General features: G+C 37.1%; 1 protein-coding gene and 1 pseudogene across 1 annotated transcript in view; one reads left to right on the top strand and one right to left on the bottom strand.

Moving 5' to 3' along the window:
* The window catches only part of CCDC192 (coiled-coil domain containing 192), a 263,844-nt gene extending 257,354 nt beyond the window's left edge, over positions 1-6,490 (top strand). Inside the window, exon 6 of the mRNA XM_072728647.1 lies at positions 5,022-6,490. Coding sequence (XP_072584748.1) covers positions 5,022-5,080 — 59 coding nt within the window. The 3' untranslated portion in view covers positions 5,081-6,490. The remainder of the gene's footprint in view (positions 1-5,021) is intronic.
* A 6,111-nt stretch (positions 6,491-12,601) lies between these two features.
* LOC112917158 (non-histone chromosomal protein HMG-17 pseudogene) lies at positions 12,602-12,913 on the bottom strand (annotated as a pseudogene).
* Positions 12,914-13,502: the final 589 nt, after the last annotated feature.

Genomic DNA, 13,502 nt, shown 5'->3' with positions numbered 1-13,502 from the left:
AAAAAAAAAAAAAAAGGAAGTAATTGAGTTTTGGGCTCATAATAGCTTTACAATATTTACTCTAGATGTTCATTAAAAACAGCAGCAACAACAACAGATTCTACTACTAGGTTCTGTTTCATACAAAGCTAGAATCTTCCTATATTTGTGTATAATCTCAGAATTTCACATGCAATGTATGTACAGTATAGTCCACGACCAGAAATTAAACCATCTTACAACTCCCTGATCATGAATACACACCTACCCCAGAAAGTGACTCAAGGTACTTTTCCATGGTTCCAGAAGAATCTTTTCTATGGAGTGTGCTTCAGCCCTTACAGAATCCATTTCAGAAAACCCTTCTCTCTGGTCCCTTCTCCTTCTCACCTCCTCAAACCCCATGATGTCCTCAGTCTATTTCTCTGGCCCTGACTAGGTCTCTCTATAATGTTCCAACCTTATAGCTTTGCCCATTGTTTCTGACAACATGACTGAGGGTTGGCATGCCCTCACTGTGTGTTTCTGTGAGAAACCTTTAAATCTCTCAGTTTCTGAAGAGTGGACTATCTCCAAAACAAACCATCATCTCCACAATTTTGATCTGTTATTATGATCATCAAATTTCCAGCTCTTTATTTTACCAGAGATTGTCTTAATCCCAAGGGATATGGGGTAAGGGTTTGAATGGGAGAGTGAGAAAGATGGACAGTAGCAAAGGAGAGAAAATAAAATCCCATCACAGTCCAGATAGGGATGTTAACTTCTAGGTCAGCTTTCCCTGGCTAATGCCCTGGCTAGCTCTCAGGAGGCAAGCAGACTGACAGTGGAGATAAAATAACAGGCAGAGCTGGAACTGCTGTTAATAATTAATTGAGCCTGTCACCTCTAAATATCCAAGATGAGCCAGTGAAGAAGCAAGCATCAAGGCTCCCATTACCGTGAAAAACCATCCTTACAAGAAGCTGATTGGGGTTACTATACCCAGGTCCAGATGATCTCCAAATCAGAAGTGGGGAGAAGATTCCACCCAAAGGTGAAAAGACTAATCTCTGCCAGTGAATCTAGTGACAAGCATTCTTTAAATATCCAGGTTTTATGAGGTGGTGTGGGAATAGTTGGGGGAAGAGGAGGGGTAGTGGGAAGAGGTGTTGCTGGCCTCTGAGGCATTTCTAAGTGGAAAATTCACATTCTCAGCTGGATATTTACACTACTTTATGTCCCCAAAGTTCATTTCTACTTTCTGCCATTCCTCCAAAGAAGTGAATAGTCATCTTCAATTGTGCTCAACACCTGGTTCAGTTGAACTAGAAATCACATTAGGTCCCACATTGTAAAAGAGTCTATTTTCTTACAAGCAAGTTAAGTTGTTGAAGCATCCTAATAATCTTCAAAATATCTGGTGTAAATATCACAAGACAATTAGCATGCTGAGGACCCTAGTTCTTAGTGAAGATTTAGCAAATCTTCAGGTAACATATCTGATTGACAACTGGAAATTCAGAAAGTTAAAACACTTAACTAAGTCAAGCCATTCTCTAATATTCTAAAAAAACATGCACAGAAATATATGCATAGTTTTAATTCTCTTCTTTCACCAGTCATTACATTTTCTCAGGAAGAAAGTAATTGAATATGTAATGTGTCTAATTTAAATAAATGTTGCCTTTAACAATTTAGTTTTTTATTACAACAGTGTGTTTCCAAATACTTTCATGGCAAGCTGAAATCACAGTAAGGGCTTGTTAAAGACTATCAGGAACCCAAGTCATTGGACAAACCAGCTCAGAATTGTGGAGGGAGTGCCCTAGGATTCCATGAAGTTTAGCAAAAGCAAAGAAACTATGGTATTTTCTGCCTAAATGCATCTCAGGGAAAGAATGAATTAAATCAAGGTTTAATGATCTACACTCCTCCCTGCTTATCCCCAAATCCAATTATTCCCTTCCACATTACACTAAAGTAAATAGCTTTGGGTTTAATACAACAAACGGAGAAGTGTTGATGAATGTTGCAGGCCTAAGTCAAAATAATATTTATTTGGCAATTGTAAAATATAGGGACTGCAGGGACAACACTACTTCAAAAGATGTAAGAAAACATTTTTCAAGGACTTGGGATTCAAAAAGTCTGACTCATAATTTGAAAAAAAAATTAGAGAAAAAAAAGGAAGAAGGAAATTGTAAAGAGTACATCATTATGATAATTTTCCCCTGCTATTACAACAACATCTTTTATTAAGATTTCCCAGACACAAGAGAGCTATTTTGCTTAACAGAGGAGAATCAAGTTCAAGTAGGAAATAACCTTTTTAAAATAAAAGTACTAGTACACTAGGACAAAGTTCACAGCAAAAGACAGGGCTGGTCATGAGATTTCCCATACCTAATGAAATGAGAACTTTTATGGTAAAACAAAACAAAACAAAACCAAAAACAGTTCTTATTCCCAGCTTCTCAAAGAAATTGAACATCTGGAGTCAGATACTCAATACATTCCCAATAACACGAACCTTGGGAAGATAATATTGAATTGTCTGACCATTTCCATCTGTAAGATTTACATTTATTTGTTTTTTGTTTAACAAAGAAAGATTCTTAGTACTCAAATCCAAAAATACCCAATTCTCTGTCCCTGGGTGGGAAAATCACATGACATATTATCTAATAACTCCTGAATCCATTATCCTAAATGTTGCAAATAAGTCTCATCAGGGGTTTATTATGTGATATCACTGAATATCTGATATCACAGAATGATGATAGCACAGGCAAAGGATGATAGGAGAATGGGAAAGAAAGAATTATCCCAGCACCAGCTCTTTGTCACATGGGATCTAAATAATAACAGTAAGTTCTACTTAAAAGAAAAGAAGGCTGGTAATATAATCACTGGTCTTGTAATGAAAAGATGTGTCTTATTACCCAGGTGCTATTCAAATCAAATTGGTATAAAAGAAACCACAAATAGTGGAAGCCCTTGTTAGGGACCTGCATTTACTAGCTATCAGTTATGTATATAGGATTATAGCTATTACTAACATTGTAATTTATAGTTAATCAAAATATTTTCAGATACATGATTTTATTTATTCCTCCTAAGGTAGGTTTTAGCTAAATTCTAATCCCAAGTTTACAAGTAGGCAATGTCAGAAACAAGACCTGTGGCCCCCAGGACTGTATAACTTTTGCAACACTCACCATCTCTGCGTAGTTAAAGAAACAAAGACATTCACCATCTATACCTCTTTCTCAGGTCAGCCTTCATTCCATTTATAGGAAAAACAATTTTCCACAGGCACCTTCTTTCTCAAGCTTATTCCACAAGAAGAGACAAAAAGCTGTCCAGCTTCCACTGGCCATCTCACTGTGTTTAGCCAGGATAGTGTTTTGGGTTTTATTTGCTCAGTATGTTTTTTTGCTTTTTAAATTGATTTTTAAGTAAATGCTTTTAAGAGGATGTGGCCGCACTTTACAGTTCCCAGTATACCTCACCATTTCCAGTTGTCTTATATCTTAAGGTTGCTTAAGACATTTACTTTACCTGCCTGGCCTTATAAGTAAATGGGTTTGGAATTCCTACTGGAAATACTCACAGTATGTAGCTCCAGGTGAATTTGGTGCATCGTGGTTGTCACCAAAAAATTCCAACATCTTGAACTTTTACATATATATCTAAATATTAGATATTTAGAATCTAAGAGATATTTTCAAAATTAGTATATTACAGCCTACATTCAATGTTAATGCATATTCTCAAATGCATAACAGAGACAACACAACAAAGATGTAAAGAAGGTAACTAAGCAAGAATCCCCATCAGGTCAAGATAGTTTCTGAATCTTTTTGTTTTGATGTGTGTGCTGTGTAGAAATAGAGAATTCTGATAGTAAAAGTCATCTTGTCCACATCACCAACACAAGTAAGCAGGTAAATGATGACTACCAGAACTGTCATATTCTAAAGGAAGGAATCCCACACATAGACCATCTACTTTTTAAGACTAAAAAACTGTCCCTTTAAGTCAGTGGCATGGATTCTACACTACACAGGTGGAGAAACAAAGACAATCAGTTAACTGACATCTGCAAAGATGATCAATTGTAGCTCTATCTGCTTTTGTCTTCTACCTACACAAAAATGCAGGTGTTAGGTCTCCTCAGCACATGGAGCATAATTAGTGATAACATCTTAAATTTATCAAGAAAAGTAAAAAATTACACCTCTATTTAACCTGATGACCTGTGAGTTACAGGTTTCTCATTTACACGTGGGGAAACTGAGCTCTAGATAGACTTTAGAACTATAATCTTAGAGTCCACAATAGGAGCTAACAAACTATAGCTACAGGCCAAATATAGTTTGCCACTTTTTCTAGCATGGCCAGTGAGCCCAGAATAGTTTTTATATTTTTCAATGATTGAACAATAATAAAAATCAAAATAACATTTATGGAACAAAAATTAAATGATATTCAAATTGTGCTATACATAAATTAAGTTTTACTGGAAAGTAATCATGTTCATTCATTTAGGTATTTCTGGGTTCTATTTTTCCTATGATGGCAGTTGTGTAATTGTGACAGAGACCTATAGCCAGCAAGCCTAAATAGCTGAGCCTTTACAATAGAAATGAAGTCACTACTCAGTCATATAGCTAGTAAGTTTCAGAACTAGGCTTGCATCTGACATTCTTACTCCAATTGTAGTACTCCTTGTCAGGGAACTAACACAAGTACTCCTTGTCAGGGAACTAACACTTCTACACAGATTCATTCTCAACTTGGCATCCTAAAAAATATATATGTAATCCAGGGCTCCTCAAATCACACTAGACTATGGCTAAAAAAAAAATAGGCTTGCATGTCGTCTATCATCCTATAGCAGAATGCTTTTTTAGATCATTAATAAATTTTTCTCCATATATTAATGTATTTTATTCCCACAATAGAAAGGTAGTTTGCTCTGTATGATTTTGCCTAGGACCCAGTGGAAAAGAAGCAGAAGATAAGGAGAAGCTAACTATAAGATACTTCCTTTCTAGATTTTTGTTTCCAAAGCCTGAACCCACTGAAGAAAGAAAGGAAGAAAAAGCATTTCTGATAGGATCATGGGAGACAGAGAAGGATTCCCACCACAGAGGACAAGAGAGGCATGTGTGTCTCAGTAGCAACAGGGACCTGTCCCTACTCTCGGACATCACTTTACAGATGTAGCACAACTCAGAAGGATTGGCTACATGGAACACCATGCAGGTTGGACTCTGAATTCTCAGGATGTTAGGCCCTACTAAGAGCCCCGTACCCAAGTGTGCCTTGGATGTCACCAAGCAGCAGACCTGAAGAGACTGAGCTAACTGGGAAGATAAGGAACTAGGCATCCTCAGTTGATAGAGAAGGATCTCAGAACCAAGAATCTTGGCATCAAGCCAAGGAAATAGAATACTGAAAATGACTGAGGATAAACTTTCCTGCCTCCGTGTTGGGCTATGGGCTTAGAGTCAACATTCAGTTAATTCGTAGAAAACAAAGAAAGGGAATTAGGGAGGATGGGAGTTTGCAGATTGAGATTCATATGAGTCATACTATTAAAAGTCTCCATTAAAAATGCAAATTACAAAGCCTCCATATCTCTATCCCCAGAAATTCTTATTGGATCCAACATTCCATTGAGTTCTGGTCCCCTAAAAATTTATGAAAACCCCACTGTTGTTGGTGACTCAACACCTCAGCCCACCATCCTCACTCTGAACCTCTGCAGTTTCAGAGAAAGGGTGTCACTTCCTGCTACATTATGACCACCAGCCCCCTCCCCCCATGCCTCTACTCTGGTACCGGGATTGGCTTGGGCCACAAAAAGAAGCATCTCCCTCAACTCCCCAAAACATAAACAAACTAGGGTATGGTATTTAACAAAACTTTATTAAATGCCTGGGAACACCCAAAATATGGTGTAAAATACCACATAGTTAGTTCAAGTGACTCATAGCCCTGAACTTAAGATCTCAAGTTCTTGCTTTGTTCTTTCCATGTAGCAGACATCAGCTTAGCCACCACTGTTGGCATTTATGCTCTGTTCCTTTCTCAGAGAGAGGAGCAGGTCAACAGTTCACCCAAAACAAAACCGTTCACTTTGAATCCCAGGATGATTAATGGTGACAATATTCTTCTAGAGACAACTCCATTGCACCCACAAGGTATGGTCTGACTTCATGGACTCTAAGCATATATCCTCAAACCTGAGTTATTCAAGCTTAAATACTACTCTCTTTGGGATATTGACAATCTTATAGATATCTATACTTAGGAGGAAATATTCTCAAAAGACACTTCTTTATAGAATGCTAAGCTTCTTAGCCTGCACAACTATACTCATATATATAGTGATTTTAACCTCAAAAAGGAGTGGTTATTTACTTTACATCCCAGTAATTAATTAGATGACCATTTTTGTGATTCTTCTAACATAAAGGAAGCCTCCTTTGAAGATGAATTAAAATAATAACTCAAGAAATCAAGCTGCTGATCATTTATATGGAAGTTTTTGTGATAAAACAAAGTTTCTTTCTCTGTCATGCCATCCTCTCCTATTTCAAAGACTATACAGAAAACTATAAATTGAAGTAAAAATCTTCTCACCACACTGTCACTTTTGGTAAAATTTCCCATTTTTTTGATAGATTAATACCGAGTATATTTTCCCTCACTCAGCAAATATTTACTGAGTACTTATCATGAATTTGTCCTTATTGTATGCTCTATCAATCATGTCAGATGTGTAGATTTAGCCCAAATTTATATAGAGAATAATAAAGAGTTTATTACTGCCTCAGAGGTGTTTACATGACCTTTTATGTTTGTTAAATAATGAGTTCAAGAAATGGCTGGTAACAAGAGAGCAGGAGAGGGGGAGTTTTTCTATGCCACAGTTCCTTTTATAAATACATTTGAAATTGGTTAGAGGGATTTTGTGAAAGCCTCCACAGACCTTCTTAAGTGTATGAACACTACTTTGCAGGAGCGAATGATCTTTAGAGAGTCAGGCCATGTGCAATCAGCAGCAGATTACAGATTCTGAAGACTGCAGGAAAGTCTCTGATGGAGAAGGGCTGTGGTTCCCTTTGTTCACTTTACCTCCACCCTCACAAAGATGCCAAGAATCTAAATTAATCTGATTATCCTCTGGGAGTTACTCAATCCTACTATTTTACCATAGAAACTTTGGCCTATTCCATGTAGTTGTTTTTCTAGGTTGCTTTTTACTAAGAACTTGAACAAATGGACATCCTAAGACAGAGAAAAAATTTTTTTCCATCTTGTTATTCACTCCACAGTTTTGAAACATAGCACTTATCTCCTAAAATGTCAGAATCAAGAGCTCAGGCTGTGGAAAGAGGTATCCATAACAGTAGGGGTTGTTTCAAGCATCAGACTATACTGACAGATCCCTGAGACCTCATCAAATATTGAAACTGAATAGGCCTCTAGAGTGATGTATAACTCCTGGGAACAAATTCCCATCTGTTACTTTTGCAATAAGAACTGGAGAACTAAAAGAACAGAATTAGAGTTAAAAAGTGAGCCTCTGTCTATACTGAAATTTCTTTAGTATTTAAAATCAGAAAATAAAATACTTGAATTACAAACCAAAGATGGGACACTGTTCTCTCTAGTACCAGCATTAACCTTCAACAGGTTGGAATATTCATGGTATTTCCTCCCCAGGAAAATGTGTGGCAAATCTCTAAGAGTTTTAAGTCCTAACATACAATGTTCTCATGCTTTAATGAACACTGTATAGGAGTAGTAAGTCCTTAGATGAAATGAGAAATTCTGTTACTAAAGGACAAATAGAGATACAAGTTTCCCATGCCCCCCTGCCATCCCACTCCTGTTGGCACTACCATAGTTAGCCTTCCTTACGTTTGATTAAATTATGGTTCTTTCAGATGCATCTTGAGCAGGTATAATTAACTATGATATCTAAAGACTGGACAGGGAACAGCCAATCTGAACTTCTTAGCACTTCTCCAACTAAAGAGAAAGAGAGGGCTTAATGTTTGCATCATTTCCAGCCAGCACTACGAGTAATAGGTTTGTTCTAAGATGAATTTTCCCCCAAATCATAGTGGATAAAATTTATTTCAAAGAATTTTAAAGAATCATAGGGGGTTGGAGAATGAGATTGTACTATCATACTTCTCATCCGAAAATAATCCACACATGATTAAGAGAACTATCATTTAAAATGCATTCAATAGGGACAACTGGGTGGCTCAGCGGTTGAGCCTTTGCCTTCAGCTCAGGATGTGATCCCAGAGTCCTGGGATCAAGTCCCACGTCAGGCTCCCTGCATGGAGCCTGCTTCTCCCTCTGCCTGTGTCTTGACCTCTCTTTCTGTGTCTCTCATGAATGAATAAATAAAATCTTTAAAAAAAAATCCATTCAATAATGTGCAATACTTTCTCATCTCCAACAACAGGATTTGGTAAGTTATATATATGCAAGGTAATATCTAGAGTAACCTCTAAAACTGTACAAAAAGATATACTCAAAATTGGCATGAATGAATTAAAATGGAATTCTTAAAAAAATGTTCAAATAACCCAGAGAAAAGCAAGAAAATGAAGACAGAAGGGCACCTGGCTGGCTCATCTGGAAGAGCATGCTCTTGATTGTGGAATGGTGAGTTTAAGCCCTGCATTCAAGGTAGAGATTATTTAAATAAATAAACCTTTAAAAAAAAGTCCCAGAGAAACAAACAAGCAAATAAACAAAAAACCATGGAGAATAAACAGGAAATTTAAAAAGTAAAATAGCAGGATGAAACCGAACATAGCAACAGTTACATCTAAATGGACCAATTAAAACACAGAGAGGGGGGCACCTGGGTGGCTCAATTGTTTAAGTGTCTGCCTTTGTCTCAGGTCATGATCCCAGGGTCCAGGGATTGAGACCCCCATCAGGCTCCCTGCTCAGCAGAGGGTCTGCTTCTCCTTCTCCTTCTGCTGCTACCCCACTTGTGCTTTCTCTCTCTCTCTCTCAAATAAATAAATAAAATCTTCTTAAAAATTAAAAAAAAATAAAAAACAGAGAAAGGCAATAGGGATTTAAAACCATGTCTGAACTACATGCTACCTCTAAGATTCTCATTTAAATGTAATGATAAAGACAAATGGAAAACTTAAGAATGTAAAAAGATATACAAACACTGATCAAACAAAAACATATTAATATTACTTTATACTAATATCAGATAAAGTAGACTTCAGAACAGGGAAAATTATCAGAGTTGAAGAGTGTTCTCTGATCACTATGAAATCAAACTAGAAATCAGTAACAAAATTATAATAGGAAAATCTCCTACTTGAAAACTAAATGATACACTTCTAAACAATCCATGAGATAAAGAAGTCCCAAAAGAAATATTAAAATACACTGAAGTGAGGTGCCTGTGTGGCTCAGTTAGTTGGTTGTCTGCCTTTGGCTCAGGTTGTGATCCTGGGGTCCTGAGATTGAGCCTCACTTTGGACTCCCTGTTCAGTAAAGAGTCTGCTTGTCCATCTCCCTCTGCCCTTCATCTCACTTGTGTTCTCTCTCTCTCTCACTCAAATAAATAAATAAAATATTTGAAAGAAAATATGCTGAACTGAATGAAAATTAAAATACAACATCAAAATTTGCGGGACATTACTAAAAGCACTGCCGCAAGAGAAATCTGTAACATCAAGCGCATATACTGCATATACTCTAAAAAAAGGGAAAGTCTCAAATCAAAATTTAGGTTCTCATGGGAAGATCCTAGAAAGAGGACCAAAGCAAGCAGAAGGAATTAAACCATACCATGAGAATAAAAAACAATGAAATTGAAAACAGAAAAAGAATAGACGATCAATAAAACAAGGAGCTGGGTTTTTGGTTTTGGTTTTTCAACAAAGCAATATAATTGGCAGCCTATACAAGATAGATAAAGAAAAAATAAAGATACAGTATCTTATATCAGGAACAAAACTGGGGATATCCAGATGCATATCAAAGGGTAATGTAAGAATATTGCTAACAACTCTATATACCTAAATTTGATAATGTAGATGAAATGGACCAATTTCTTGCAATAGATAATATGAATAGCTCTATAAATAGTAAGGAAACTGCATTAATTATTTTAAAATTCAAAAAAAGAAATCTTCAGGCCCAAAGGGTTCACCAGCAAATTTTATCAGATATTTAAAGAAGTAGTAACACCAATTCTATGCAATCTCTTCCACAATATGTGGGAGTATATTAGAATTCTCCAGAAAGATAGAACCCATAGTGTGTGTGTGTGTGTGTGTGTGTGTGTGTGTGTGTGTAGAGATGGGGAGGGTTTTATTCTAAGAAATTGGATCATGTGATTGTGGAGGCTGTCAAGTTCAAAATCTACAGGGTAGGCTGGCTATCTGAAGACCCAGGAAGAGTTAATAATGCAGTTTAAGTCCAAAGGCAACAAAATTCTACCAACAAAATTCCCCATCCTTTAAAGAAGGTCAATATCTTTCCGTTAATGCCTTTAACTGCTTGAATGAGGGCCACACATATTATGGAAGGTAATCTGCTTTATTCAAAGTCTGCTGATTTAAAGGTTAATCTCATTTTTAAAATACTTCCACTGAAACATCTAGAATAATATTTGAAAAATTTCTGGGTGCTGTGGACTAGCCAAATAGACACAGGAAATTAACCATCACAAAGAAGGAACATTTTTCAATTCATTTTATAAAATTAGTATTACCCCAATGTCAAGATCAGATAAAGAAAACTATGATCAATATTATAAATTATAAATAATGACTCAAAAATTTTTATAAAATATTAGCAATATAGTATTGGCAATAATGAAGAATAATTACATGTGATAACCTAGTGAGATTTATTACAGGGATTCAAGATCGGTACAATACTCAAAACTCAATCAATATAATCTACTGCATAAAGAAGGAAAATCTACATGACTATATTAATCAGTGTAGAAAAAAACATTTGGTAAAATTTAATATGCACTCATGATTAAAAATTCTCAGAGATATAGTGATAGAGGAGAAACATTTTCAACTAGTTCTCTTATCAAGAACTTATTCTTTTGATTAAGAGCTTCTCCAAAAAAAAAAAAAAAAAAACCTTACAGGTAACATTATACTTAATAATGAGAAACATTTTTTCCCCTAAGATTGGGAACAAGGCAAGGATGTCTGGTCTCACCACTACTATTCAACATAGTGTTGGAAGTTATAGCCAGTTCAATAAGGCAAGAAAGGAAATAGAAGGCAAATTAGACTAGAAAGAAAGAAACAAAACTGTCACTACTGCAGATATGTGGAGAAGTTCTTGGATTACTACATGGGTTCAGCAAGGTCTCACGATACAAGATAAAAATACAAAAAAATCACTTAAAATATTTTCCAAATTTCTACATGTAAGTCTAAGAAAACATGAATAGGACTATATACTGAAAACTAAATGCTAATAAAAGGAATTAAAGAAGACCTAAATAAATGGAGAGACAGTTGGATTGGAAGACTCAACATAGTAAAAACATCAACTCTCCCCAAAATGATATATATATTTTTTTTAATTTTTATTTATTTATGATAGTCACAGAGAGAGAGAGAGAGGCAGAGATACAGGCAGAGGGAGAAGCAGGCTCCATGCACTGGGAGCCTGACGTGGGATTCGATCCCGGGTCTCCAGGATCACGCCCTGGGCCAAAGGCAGGCACCAAACCGCTGCGCCACCCAGGGATCCCCCCAAAATGATATATAGATTTACTGCAATTTTGATCAAATCTCTGAAGGACTTTTTTTTGTTTTGTTTTGTTTTTTCCAAGCCAAACTGTATCCAGCTTTCTTAAAGATATTTTTCATAAACAATCATGGTATTTCAGGCAGGACATGGGCAGATGATCATTAACAGTATACAACAACTTTCAAACTCCCTTCTTCAATGGACTACCAAAATCAGAAAGCCACTATAAAACCCAATGAAGTTTTCATGTGATGCTCTGAACAGGGAAAGTTTAGAGTGAGGGTTGACAGTTCACATTTAGCATGTTGTTTAACAACTTTTCACAAGCCGACCCTGACTTTTAGGAAATGAAATGAAAATGGCAGAATTATCAATCTGAAGATCCAAAAGCTAAAACCCTTTTGAGGGACGCCATCTCAGTGGTGACACTGTAAAGTCCAGATTGCCTGACATACTGGGAACCATTTCATGGAGTCAGGTTCCAACAGGTCTCTGGGTTTAAGGGAGTCAAGTCTATGTTGAAGGTAGAGAGGGAGAAGAGGACACAAAAAAATGAATTTTAGTTTTTCCACACCACCAAGGTGGCTCATGTGTGTCACCATCAAGGAATCCCTCCTCCTGGGAGCCAAGAGGAAGTTTCTCAAAACTAGAAAGGGAAGGTGTTTTTCCCTCTTGTTATCAATCTAGCTTCGGAGATATTCTATTAGTGACATATGCCCTTCCCCCAAAACAACAATGAAGTGTTCCGTGTGCTAACAGCATAGCTTAAAAAAAAAAAGTAAAACAAAATTCAGCATTTTTATAAAACTTGATAAAAAATAGTATTTCAAACTGTACAGTCACCAGAAGTACACAGTTATCAAAAATACACTTCACTTGGCATCTGCAGCACCTTCAGCTTTCTGTGCCTGGTCTGTTTTGGCATCTCCATTTTCTGCAGGGTTATTTCCATCCTTGCCAGCATCAGCTTTCCCCTTTTTCCCTTTGGGTACCTTCTCTCCCTTCTTTGCAGGGGCCTTTAAGGCTTGGGCTCTGGCTTTGGAGGAGCAGGTTTAGCAGATAACCTTGCAGATCTCTGTGGCTCATCCTTCACCTTGGCTTTATCTCCTTTAGCATCCCCTTCGGCCTTTCCCTTGGGCATGGTGGCAACGGCAGCGGGACATAAGCGCTCGACGCGGGGATGCGGCGGGACGCAGGCTTTGGCCGGTCCGGGGAGGCGTTCTCGCCTCTTTTTTTTTTTTTTTAAATTTTTTTATTTATTTATGATAGTCACAGAGAGAGAGAGAGAGAGGCAGAGACACAGGCAGAGGGAGAAGCAGGCTCCATGCACCGGGAGCCCGATGTGGGACTCGATCCCGGGTCTCCAGGATCGCGCCCCGGGCCAAAGGCAGGCGCCAAACCGGTGCGCCACCCAGGGATCCCTCGCCTCTTCTTCACACTGCTCCTGAAGGACTTTTTGGATACATAGAAAAGATTGTTCTACTATATGTAAAGGGAAAGGAACTGGAATAGCTCAATAATTTGAAAATACTTGAAGTAACAGTGGGCAAGGACTTTCCAAAGTTAATGAAAGATACCATATCACAAATCAATTTATCAAGCAAGATAAATGTTAACACACACAACCATACATATGCGTATCATATTCGAACTGCAAAAAGCAGACGAAGAAAATCTTGAATGAAACTAGAGAAAAAAACACCTTGCCTGGAGAGGAACAAGGATAAGAATTAGCACTGGGCTCC

Source organism: Vulpes vulpes, chromosome 12, assembly GCF_048418805.1.
Source record: "Vulpes vulpes isolate BD-2025 chromosome 12, VulVul3, whole genome shotgun sequence".
Lineage (NCBI taxonomy): Eukaryota > Metazoa > Chordata > Mammalia > Carnivora > Canidae > Vulpes > Vulpes vulpes.
This window is presented reverse-complemented; position numbering and strand designations above follow the sequence as displayed.